General features: G+C 47.5%; 1 protein-coding gene across 1 annotated transcript in view; it reads right to left on the minus strand.

The window, feature by feature from the left end:
• Positions 1 to 9,040: 9,040 nt before the first annotated feature.
• LOC110293544 (chymotrypsin-like elastase family member 3B) overlaps positions 9,041 to 12,688 on the minus strand; it is an 8,198-nt gene continuing 4,550 nt past the window's right edge. The window contains exons 5-8 of the mRNA XM_021161397.1: positions 11,766 to 11,902; positions 11,168 to 11,310; positions 9,868 to 10,020; positions 9,041 to 9,058 (exon numbers count right to left, since the gene is read on the minus strand). Coding sequence (XP_021017056.1) covers positions 9,041 to 9,058; positions 9,868 to 10,020; positions 11,168 to 11,310; positions 11,766 to 11,902 — 451 coding nt within the window. The remainder of the gene's footprint in view (positions 9,059 to 9,867; positions 10,021 to 11,167; positions 11,311 to 11,765; positions 11,903 to 12,688) is intronic.

The following is a 12,688-nucleotide window of genomic DNA, read 5'->3' on the forward strand; positions in this document are numbered from 1 at the left end:
AGCTAGCTTTGTGCATGCAAGTGCTGTACTGGTATTCTGGTCCCTGCTCTCTCTTGCTCGCTCTTGCTCTCTCATTCTCTTTCCTTGCCTTCTTTACTTTTTAAAAAAGATTTATTTTATTTTAATGTATATGGGTACACTGTAGCTGTCTTCAGAAGACACACCAGAAGAGGGCATCAGATCCCTTTACAGGTGGTTGTGAGCCACCACGTGAGTGCTCAGAATTGAACTCATGACCTCTGGAAGAGCAGTCAGTGCTCTTCACTGCTGAGCCATCTCTCCAGCCCCACCTTCTTTTCTTTTTGAAACTACATTTATGTACTTACCTATTTTGTCCGTGTGCATGCACAGGTTCCTGTGCCACAGTGCCCACATGGAGGTTGGAAGACAAACTGCAGGAGTCGGTCCTCCCCTTCTATCTTGAGAGCCTCGTAAATGGAACTCTGGTCATCAAGCTTGGTGGCTGTCTTAGAAGTTAGGGTTTTACTTCTGTGAGCAGACACCATGACCAAGGCAACTCTTATAGGGACAACATTTAATTGGGGTTGACTTGCAGGTTCAGAGGTTCAGTCCATTATCATCAAGGTGGGAACATGGCAGCATCCAGGCAGGCATGGTGCAGAAGGAGCTAAGAGTTCTACATCTTCATCTGAAGGTGTCTAGCAGATTACTACCTCCTAGGCAGCTAGGATGAGGGTCTTATAGCCCACACCCACAGTGACACACCTACTCCAACAAGGCCATACCTTCTAATCGTGCCACTTCCTGGGCCAAGCAGATACAAACCATCATAGAGGCAAACACCTTTGTCCACTGATATAAAGTTCACAAGGTTTCCCAGGCTGGCCTTGAACATGTGATGCTCCTGTGCGCTCCATTGGGTCTGAGTCATGCTTTTCTGCCCCAGTGTCTGGCATAACATTGACAGGTGCTCGACTGGGAATACAGGAGTGTGATGTTAGGCCTTCCCCATCCCCAACACTTAGAACTCAAGTACAGCACGGGCTGTGTGCAAATGTGCAAAATCACTGAGTCAAGGGGCAGAGAGGGCTTGAAGTCTGACGTAAAGCCCACCAGGAACAGAGCTGTACTTGAACAAAGTTAAAGTCAGTCACCTAGTACAAGAAACTGCACAGAACAAACTGTGGTGAGGCCTGCCAAAGGGAAAGGTGGGGTTCTCATAGGGTTTGGGGCTGAGTGGGACAGAGACATTCAAAGCAAGCAGTGCTGGTTGGGCCTCAGCAAACCTGGCTGTATGAAAGGGGTTAACATCTGGCTGGAGCTAAACATTAGACTCATGATTCTGTTTCCTTGGACACACAGTTAAGATAAATATAGTCTGTTGTGTTTTTTTAAAAACACCAAAAAAAAAACCCTTTCTGACCCTTTGCACCTGGGTTGGGAATCTAGGCTGCTTCTCTGTGGGATCCGACGCCAACACGCTGACAAGAAGAGGCTGTTCTGACCTCAAGGCTGCGGCAGCAAACAGCAAAATTTTTGACTTATTTAGAAAACAGGGGTTCTCAGGACTGCCTGTGTTTCATTATCAGAAGACTTTTTCTCTTTCTTCTCTTTCTTTGGTAATGCTGGGGACTGAATCCGGGAGCCTTGCTGACTGACTGTACAAGCCCCTTGCCACCAAGCTCTGCCCCAAAGGGAGACTTGACAAATTCACAGTTGATGGGAATCTCACCATAAGGCCGGCATCAGGAAGCAAAGCCTCCCGAGGCAGGCAGAGCCTGATGACCCCGCCCCCTTGTGGCCCCAGCTCCCCGAGGCCCACATCACAGTGAATGTCCGTTGTGTAACCATCCTGGCAGAAGGGACAAGTTCTAAAGAGAGACATCCTTGCCCCTCCTGCTGGCTATCAGAGCAGTGAAGCAACGGTCCCCAAGGAATGGCAGTTTCCCTGGGAGAGTCCTGTTGCAATAATTTCTTACCCCAATAAACCCATATAAAAACCACATAATCAGTTATTATATTTATAAGCTATAATGCCTAGATTGGGCAGATCTACCACTACACTAACTTTTCCCCCAGCTATGAGATGGATCAATTGTTACTTGTGGCTTCTTCAGGCCATGTGGTCCTGTTCCATCTTCCTCCCACCTCCTCTTCCTCTGTTCTTCCACTCTCACACGTTCAGCCCCTCCTTTCCCTTCCACTGCCCAGTCATCAGCTCTACCCTTTATGTGACCAGTCAGAATGGGGAGAAGGTTCCGTGAGATCACCTGAGTGTGTGATCTACTCCTCGTGGGGGCAGCCCCTCTTGAGGAAGCAGAATTAACATCAAAATATAAACAGCACCGGGACAACCTACAACAGTGTTCTGCTTGAAGAAGAAAAAGGCTGAAGCCTGATGCCAGCCAGAGGAAGAACGTGTCTCCCAGAGGGAGATGTGACACAGTTTTGGCTGCTTGTCAGACTATACTGCAGAAAGACTGACGTTGAGACAAGATGGGTAAGGCTACCTTGACAAGAACTACTCAGTTATTCATATCTCTAAGCTGCCATCAGAACCCAGAAATGGATTTGATGGGGAATGGTCACTGGACCTCATGTTTCTTCATTCACTTCCTTGATGTAGCTATATTCAGTTTCTCTGCTTTTCACTCTTGCACACATGTTTCTTTAACTACTGTACTGGGGATAGTGGCAAGCCTCATTGCGGGATCTAGGCTCAAACCCTGAAAACTTCGCTGACATTTGGGGCTTTGACCTGAGTTACAAGCCCTACTGGTGGGACCCTTTCTCCACTGTGTGTGATACACAATATCAGTAGTGCCCATTAAATCTAACTATAGACAAAAGTTCTAAATACAGAGAAGTGGACAGGGCCAGCAAAAGAACAGCAGCCATGGAAGAGAAGAAACAAAGGAGGAGGTTTGAAAACCAGGGCTGGAGAGATGGTTCAGTGGTTAAGAGCACTGGCTGCTCTTCCAGAGGTCCTGAGTTCAAATCCCAGCAACCACATGGTAGCTCACAACCATCTGTGGTGGGATCCGATGCCCTCTTCTGGTGTGTCTGAGACAGCTACAGTGTACTCACATACATAAATAATTCTTTTTAAAAAAGAAGAGAAAAGAGAAAATGAAAATCTCTTAAAGCAAAACTCTAAACACATAGCCAGTGTTGCTATTCTGGGAGTTTTGGGGAGCGGTAATAGAATTGTTGGATCCTGTTTTAGTCACTGTTCTATGACAATGAAGAGACACCATGACTAAGGCAACTTACAAAAGGAAGGCATTTTTTTTTAAGTTTTATTTATATGAATACACTGCAGCTGTCTTCAGACACACCAGAAGAGGGCATCAGATCCCTTTACAGATGATTGTGAGCCACCACATGGTTGCTGGGAATTGAACTCAGAACCTCTGGAAGAGCAGTCAGTGCTCTTAACCACTGAGCCATCTCTCCAGCCCCCAAAGGAAAGCATTTAACTGGATGTCTGCTTACAGTTTTAGAGGGTTAGTCCATGATCATCAGGGTGGGAAGTAGACAGGCATGATGTTGGAGGAGTATCAGGGAGTTTTATGTCCTTATCCATAAGCAGCAGGCAGGGGCCGGGAGGGAGGGAGAGGGGGAGAGAGAGGTGGGCTTCTAAAACCTCAAAGCCCACACTTCCAGTGACATACCTCATCCTACAAGGCCTCACCCCCTAATCCTTCCCAAACAATTCCACTAATTGGGGATCAAGCCTTCAAACCTAGGATTCTGTGGGGGCCATTCCCATTCAAACCCCCGCAGCTCCTTCATGATTGAAAGGATGAATTGCTGAGTTGGGTGATTTTAATATGAATGTTAACTTCCCACCCTCAGCTGTGGATTAGCAAGCATTACCACACTGAGCCAACTCTAAAAGGAAAAGAAGTATTGATGCCACATATTTCTTCCACCGGCAAATTGTCAGTTTTTAGTGATTTACAGAATAGAAGCAGAAAAAAAAAAGAGTTGACATTCTAATCTTGACTCATTAAAAAAAGGTTATAAGAGATTTGAATTGTTGAGACTGGGGGAGACTGAAGACCAAGATAGGATTGTTGATGAAATCAAATTGTTGATTGATCCATTTGAAATGTAGGCAATTTCCTAACTCCCTGATGTCAGTGTGTGGTGAGAAATGTGTCTTAGCTGCTCCCAGCCTCCCTTGGGCTGGGTGAGGGTTCCTGGGGCCACTGCTATGCCAACTGAGGCATTAGCTGTCTCCCTGACCTTTATTTTGAAGTCATTTGGGGATGTTATCCAAGGGCTCTCCCCTGATTAAGGACGCCCTGACCTGGTTCTCAACTTCCTCAGCTTCACCCTGCCCCCTGCCCTGCTGCCTTCTGACTCAGACCCTTGCCAGATCATGTTGGATTTTTCTTTTTTTCCTTAAAGAGCTGGAAGAGGGTTTTTATGTGGGGGCGGGGGTGGGGTAGGAGGCTTGAGATCCTGGGAATGACTTTAGAAGAAAACTGTGGGGCCATATTCCATGTGCGGGGGCAGTGGATGGGAAGAGGAGAAAGGGGGCAGGGAATGTGAAAAATATCGTCGACACAGTCATCTTGGAGAATTAGGTCAATGGCAGAGCTGACAAACGCTGTCCCACCAGGGAGTCCCAGTTCTGGGAATACAGCCTAGGGAGTTCACACACATGTGCCCCTGAAGATATGTCCAAGGACATCCACCCGAGCACTGCTTGTGACCCCAGAAAGTTGGCCCGGCTTTAAATGCTCATCAAGCAAGTCAGGGCAGAGAAAAATAACTTTTGTCTAAGGCATTCACCACAGGCAGGCAGCCATCAGGAGGCCACAAGGCGGTGACACTCAGCACAGCCAACCAGCAAGTTGAAAGGGCTTTTTGAAAAACCCATTTGCTGCCAGGCCATGGTGGCATACACCTTTAATCCCATCACTTGGGAGGCAGAGGCAGGCAGATCTTTGAGTTCGGGGCTAGCCTGGTCTACAGAGTGAGTTCCAGGACAGTCAAGACTACTCAGAGAAACCCTGTCTCAAAAACCAAAAACAACAACAACAACAAAAAATGATTTACCGTCTTTTATTGTTTAGTGATGTGTTGTTGCTGTTGTTCATCTGCATCTCTGGTTGGTTTTGAGAGTCTTACTCTGTAGCCCAGGCTGGCCTTAATCTTTTGATCCTCCTGTCTTAGCCTCCCATGTAGTTTGATTATAGGTCTGGGCCACTATAACCCATCTATTTATGCTTTTTTTAAAATCAAAATTGGTGCCGATTAGATGTTCAGTTGGTGAAGTGTTTGGCATTCATGCATGAGGTTCTGAGTTCAATCCCCGGCACCCACATAAAAAGTTGAGTGTGGTAGTATACATTTGTAATCGTAGCACTGGGAAGACAGAGATATGCTGATCTCTGGGTCTCACTGGCTAAACCAGCTTAGCCTAATTGATGAGTCCTGGGTCCCAGTTTGGAACCCTGTCTCAAATAAAAAACTACAGCCATTGAGATGGCTCAGCAGATAAATATGGGGCTTGCTGTCAAGCTTGCCGACCTATGTTCAATCCTTAGAACCCACAGACTGGAAGTCAAAAACCCATTTTCAAAGATGGTTCTCTGACCTCCACATGTGTGCTATGTAACTGGCACTCATAAACAGACAGACAGACAGACAGACAGACAGACAGACAGACAGACAGACAGACCTATATGAATAAATGTAACAATAACAATAACAAAACAGCAGGTGGATAGTACATTCAAAGTTGACTTCTGCCCTACACACACACACACACACACACACACACACACACACACACACACACACAAGGAAAGAAAGAAGAAAACTCCCAAACCATATAGTACATTGTCTGTGGATATTTGTATGGATATTTGTATGTGTGATAACATGTTACATCCTAGATTAGAAAGATGAACCCCGAGCTCCTCCGTGAGTTAGGGTAGGTAAAGTCCACACAGCTATAACAAACAAAGCCCAGCACCACAGTGGCGGTGACAACTATTTCTTGATTGTGGCCATAAGTATCCATGAGGAGACAACGGTGCTCAGTTTGATGCCTCCTCCTCACCTCCTCACTCTGGCACCAGGTTGACCGGCAGCCACTAGCTGCCACAACAGCGAAAAGGAGAGCCTAGCAAGACTCCCCATCTCTCTAAGCTTCATGTCAGCCAAGGGAAAATGTATGGCCAAAGGCCTTCAAGGGAGCAGGGAGCAGGCAAGAGTTATTCTGCTATGTGCCCCAACTCCACCCAAATACTGATGGCCTCTGGGGAGAATAAGGAAGAGTACTGTGGGTTCTCCACCTAAATTACATTAAGTGTATCACTTGTATGCACTCTCTCTCTCTCTGTGTCTCTGTCTCTGTCTCTGCCTCTGTCTCTGTCTCTTTCTGTCTCTCTCTCTCTGTCTCTGTCTCTCTGTCTCTGCCTCTGTCTCTTTCTGTCTCTCTCTCTCTCTCTCTGTCTCTCTCTCTGTCTCTCTGTCTCTGCCTCTGTCTCTGTCTCTGTCTCTTTCTGTCTCTCTCTCTCTCTGTCTCTCTCTTCCCCACCCCCGCAAGGGGGGTACATACATATGTGTGTGCATGTGTGTGTGCATATATGTGTGCTCTGTATGAGTTCAGTCATGTATATGCCACAGCACACTTACAGAGAGAGGTCAGTGGACAACCTCAGATGTCAGTCCCCACTTTCTACCTTTGTTTACTTTTTTGGACATAAGAGTCGCAGGGCTGGAGAGATGGCTAGGCGGTAAAGAGCACTGACCACTCCAGAGGTCCTGAGTTCAATTCCCAGCAAGTACATGGTGGCTCACAACTATCTGTAATAGGATCTGAAGCCCTCTTCTGGTCTGTCCGAAGACAGCAACAGGGTACACACATACATAAGGAAAAAAATAAATAAATAAAACAAAGAGCCTCTGTAGCCCAGGCTGCCCAGATACTTGCTATGTAGACCAGGTTGGCCTTCAACTCAAAAAGCTCTGCCTGCCACTGCGTTGTGGTTGAATGAGAAATGTTCCCCACACTGCTCTTTATTTACTCTCTGCTTCCTGCCTACGTTCAAGCATCTGAGATGCCAAAGCTTTTCAATTCAGGCCCCTTTAGAGAATCTGACGTAAGTTTAAACTCAGGTAGACTAACAGGCTGGTATCTAACATTAGTTTCCAAGTTGCCCCACCCCCCAACAGAACCTGAGCCTAGCTCCAGTCTCTAGGCTAATCCCCAACAAGAGTAGAGTTTCCAGAATACACAAGACCAGTGTCTCCTGGTTATTCCCCGAACAAACCTGCAGCCCCAGGTTACAAGCCCACCCCATGCCTAATGACCACCAATGCAGAGGAGAACAGAAGTTAAGTTTATGATATGACTCCCAGCACCAGCCAATTATGGTAAAGGCCACAGCAGCTTTCCAATGAGATGCTTGCACATGCATTCCCTGCTTGCTGCTTACTATAAAGCCTTGTCCCAATAGACCATCCTGCGTGACAGTGGTGCATTGGTGGAGGGGCAAGCTAGCTGGAATAGAATGAAGACCCTGCTGTGAGTTGCATCAGATTGGCTCCTGTGTGTGTTTTTGAGGATCACTAACATTTCCCTGGCACAATGGCTCTGAGCTCTCAGCTTGTTGTTCCAGCCACAGCAGCTGTTGTGATAATGACAGACACTTATCCTGATGAAACTGGAACCTCAGATAAACCCTTTCTTCTATAAGTTGCCTTGATCGTGATAGTTTGTTTGTTTGTTTGTTTGTTTGTTTGTTTGTTTGTTTTTCCAGGCAGGGTTTCTCTGTGTAGCCCTGGCTGTCCTGGAACTTACTTTGTAGACCAAGCTGACCTCGAACTCAGAAATCTGCCTGCCTCTGCCTCCCGAGTGCTGGGATTAAAGGCGTGCGCCACCACGCCCGGCTCCAATCGTGGTGTTTTTATCTAAGAAGTAGAAAGGTAACTAAGAAGTACTGCTTCCCAAGTACTGGGGTTACAGGTGTGCCAGCAGGATGGGCTTCCATCTTGTTTTGAGGTGGAATCTCTTCCATTCACTGCTGCATCTGCCATTAGCTGTCTGGGGAGCTTTTCATGATTCTCCTGACTTGGCCTCTCATCACCAGGTATACACACACACACACACACACACACACACACACACACACACAGAGGAAAAGCCTAGGCTGGAGAGGTGGCTCAGCAGTTAAGAGCACTGACTGCTTGCTCTTCCAGAGGTCCTGAGTTCAATTCCCAGCAACCACATGGTGACTCACAACCATCTGTAATGGGATCTGGTGCCCTACTCTGGTGTGTCTGAAGACAGTGACAGTGTATTCATATATATAAAATAAATCTTAAAAAAAAAAAAAACTAGGAGCTGGTGAGATGGCTTAGTGGGTAAGAGCACCCGACTGCTCTTCCTAAGGTCCAGAGTTCAAATCCCAGCAACCACATGGTGGCTCACAACCATCCGTAACGAGATCTGACTCCCTCTTCTGGAGTGTCTGAAGACAGCTACAGTGTACTTACATATAATAAATAAATAAATCTTAAAAAAAAAAAACTAGAAAGATGAACCCCGAGTCCCCGGTCAGTCAGAGTAGGTTAAATCCATGCAGCTATGACAAGTCCGCCTTTTCAGAGAGAACCCTTCCTAATGCTGCATGTAACCCGTGATTCCCAACCGGACTAGATTTTTCTGCAGATTCGTGGCTCTATGGCTGCATTGAGAAGTCTCCAGTTTCTGTGTGACTATCTACTACCACTGACTATATTCGCAGTCCTATGTGTGACTATTACTGTGACAACTTCTACTTTTCTGACAGTTTCTCTCTTTCTGTGTAGGAAGTCCTATGCCCTAGCGTGCTGGTCACCCCACTGCAGCCCCTCCTCTCGGAGGCTCATTCTCCCCTCCTCAGTGGAGGGGCTGGCTCTGGCCCCACCTCCACATTTCAGACCTAAGATTTCACAAACTGGTCAGAGCGCAAGAGTTCCGTCAAAGAAGGCAGAGAGCATCAACTTGGGACTTTCAGAAAGGTCTTTATTCTTTAGAGGACCTGGGGTCCTCTCTGCCAGCCGATACTTGGATCTAGTTGTTGGCAATGGTCTAAAACGAACAAACAAAAAGCAGAAGGTTGGAAAAGACAAAATTAGTTAAGATTGCAAGCTTTGGGACTGAAGGGACTGGGCGAAAGGCCTAGCTCTGTGACTGGATCCTCTGTGTCGCTGGGAGAGTGACTTGACCTCTCTGAGCATTAGTTTCGTCATCTCCTTAAGAGAGGTAATAATAGCAGTTGCCTCATGGGTATTCTTTTGTTTGCTTTGTTTTCTGGACATGGTTTCTCTGTGTACCTGCTGTCCTGGCACTTACTCTGTAGACCAGCTAGTTTTGAACTCAAAGATCAATATGCATCTGCCTCTGCCTCCCAAGTGCTGGGTTTAAAGGCCTACACCATGACCTTCCGGCTTCATGGGTATTCTCAGTTGAACTGTTAGCTGAGGTTCTTAGCACAGTGAATCTACAAATCCCAGCTAGTACTCCAGTCAGGAAGAAGAGCCACTGTCCTGGACCTTCTGTGTCTAGATGAGGTCTGCTCTGCATCCTCCCTGACCCCAAGAGCCCACATCATGGTTCTCAACCTCCTGCACTCTAGTGTCTACCATCTGTCCACCAACAGGCTGTCTGTCCACTGTCTGACATGCTCTCTGTCCCCCTTGACTAGGAAGGACCTGGGCCGGGGGATACTTCTCAATACCTGTTAGAATCTGGAAGTGTGATCACATAAAACATCCCCAAGCTCTCTAGAATGTCCCCAAAGTTCTCTCCCTCAGCCTCATGAGCCTCAGGGCTCCTCAGGGTCTGCAGATTCTCCTCCTAAACTCCCTGGCTGGCTTCCATCTCCTTTGTCTCCTTACCTCCTCAATCCAGTCGATGAAGGCTGAGACACGGGTGAACATTGTGGGCTTCTTCAGGGTGTTGCAGCCCGAAGGGGACACGAAGCTGGCTATACCATGGACCTGCCAGGTGCCATTGTCAGCGGGACAGTTGAGGGGTCCTCCAGAGTCACCCTGCAATAGAGACAAGAGTCAGGGCTGATGTGGGTCTGAGGATAAGGAGCGGGCTCTGACTTCAATGACATTGATACACATTCACACTACTTCACATCTCTGGGTAGCAGTTTGCAAGAGAAAACTATAAGGCACTGGTTCTAGATCTGAGGGTCACAACCCCTTTGGGGGGACGGTTCACATATCAGATATCCTGCATGTCAGATTATTTATGTTAGAGCTCATAACAGCAGCAAAATTAAAGTTACAAAGTAGCAACAAAATAATTTTATGGTTGGGGGTCAACCACAACATGAGGGTCACAGCATTAGGAAGGTTGAGACCCACGGACATCAGGGTTAATGAGACAGTGTAAGACTTCAACAAAGCACCCAGCAGACGAGACGCAGCTCTCCAGAGATGGCGCCTCTCATTATCGGTACCACATTTAATGGTTGAGGTTTTGTTTGTTTCTAACTGAGACACTGTATAGCCCAGGCTGATCTTGAACTTGCAATCCTCCTGCCTCAGCCTCCAACAGTGCTGGGATTTCAGGTTAGCATGATAAGCATGTGCTTATATACAACAAGAGCATTCTGAATGTGTGGCTATCACTTCAAAGCCACAACTGATGTGGGTTAGCGACGTAGCTCAATTGAGCAAGTATTAGCATCCACAAAGCTGTGATTTCCACCCCTATTACTGCCTCAAGTGGGTGTGGTGATAATGCTGAAAGACCATCACTCAGATGGAGACAGGAGGATCAGAAATTCAAGGCAATTCTTGGCTACCGAGTAAGTTTCAGCAAGACTGTGCTATACCACAGTCTCAAAACAGTGAGTGCCAAGTGTGGTGGTACATACCGTTCATCCCAGAACTAGGGAGGCAGAGACAGGTCATCGCTATGAGTTTGAGACCAGCCTACACTATATAGTGATCTCAGGCCAGTCAAGCTTACATTGTAAGACCCTATCTCAAAAAACAGTGGCAAAAATGAGGGAACTGGGGTCTGTCAAGCTCCTGATGCCACCTCTGAGTTTCTCTTCATCCCACATGGCCTGGAGACTGCATGAGGCAAACCAAGTATGTTTATCCACCTCAGGGCACATGGAGGAGGGTCTTCAGGGCCCTACAACCGTGCCTCCAGGGCAGATGTGAACTGACTCACAAAGCAGCCAGACTGGATGTAGCCGCCGGCGCACACCATGGTCGTCTTCACATAGTAGCCCCACCAGTCCCACCTGGAGCAGTGTTCATAGTCCACGACAGGCAGCAAGGCCTGCTGCAGCTTGGTTGGCAGAGGTCCATTGGCTGGGGAGACAGAGAGTGTTGCAAGGGATACTTGGGAGTTACAGAGTGGAAACCTTCAGGCTCCATCAAGCTGGTGGGAATCACGGGGTCTTGCTTGCTCTGTGTTCTGGGGTATTGGGCACACAGTGGGCACCCCAAAATGATCCATTGAACATACTTGTGTTTGGGAGGATTGGGGAGATGGTGGGGAGCTGGAGAGGAATTCACGAGCAGTATAAAGATGATTTTTGGACTGGAGAGATGGCTCAGCGGTTAAGAACACTGACTGCTCTTCCAGAGGTTCTGAGTTCAATTCCCGGCAACCACATGGTGGCTCACGACCATCTGTAATGGGATCTGACTGTGACAGTGTACTCAGATATATAAAACAAATAAATTTTTTGAAAAACAATGGTTTCTGCTGTGGCCCTCTACCCCCACTTGCCCCAGGCACTGTCTCTGTGGTCAGCACGTACTGGAGAGCCGGCCCCAGCCGCTGATGTAACAGGGTGCTCCATTGGGTAGGATTTCACCAGCAGGAGGGAGGCAGGCAAGCTGGACTGCGTCTCCCAGCTGGGCACTTCTTGAGAGCTTGACCAGGGCGATGTCATTGCTAGGGGAAAAGGAGAGTCCCATGAAATCCAGTCAGCTAGCATGCACCTACCTTCTTTGCTCCAGGGACTTTCAGCTCTGGGGAATCCACTGGTCCTTGAATTCTGAATCCATTTACTGGTTGGTTTTGTAGTGCTGGGGCTTGAACTCAGAGCTCGGCACATGCTTGACTGGTACTGTGCGATCGATCTACTCTCTGGTGCTTCCTAAGTCATTTGTTTTGCTTCATTGGTGAGTTGGTCTTACTATGTAGCCCTAGCTAGCCTATGTTGACTGAGCTAGCCTGTAACCCACAGAGATTCACCTGCTTCAGCCTCCCTGTGCTGAGATAAAAGGTGCATGTTACCACATGTCTTTTCCAAAATCCATTCTTAAAGTGGACCAACCCTGGGAAGCCTCACAGCCACTTTACCCCTGCTGACCTTGGTCATTTATGGTCCCCTTGACCCCTCTATGTCATCTGGAAGGCTCAGGGTCACAGTTGCCCCTACCCCAGTGCTGCCCAATGCAACAGTCTAGGCTGATGTCTGACAGCTCCCTGGAGAAAGATGTTGTTGCCTGTGTCCCACACTGTAGGTACCATTATTTTCCATCTCAACTACCTAGCTACCGCTTAAATCACTTCACTGGGGTCTGATCTAGCTCTCTGCTCATTCTGGGATTCTGGCCACGATGGGTTAGAGCCTTAAGCCACCTTTCTTTCTTTCTTTCTTTCTTTCTTTCTTTCTTTCTTTCTTTCTTTCTTTCTTTCTTTCTTTCTTCCTTCCTTCCTTCCTTCCTTCCTTCC

This window comes from Mus caroli, chromosome 4 (genome assembly GCF_900094665.2).
Source record: "Mus caroli chromosome 4, CAROLI_EIJ_v1.1, whole genome shotgun sequence".
In the NCBI taxonomy this organism is placed as follows: Eukaryota; Metazoa; Chordata; class Mammalia; order Rodentia; family Muridae; genus Mus; species Mus caroli.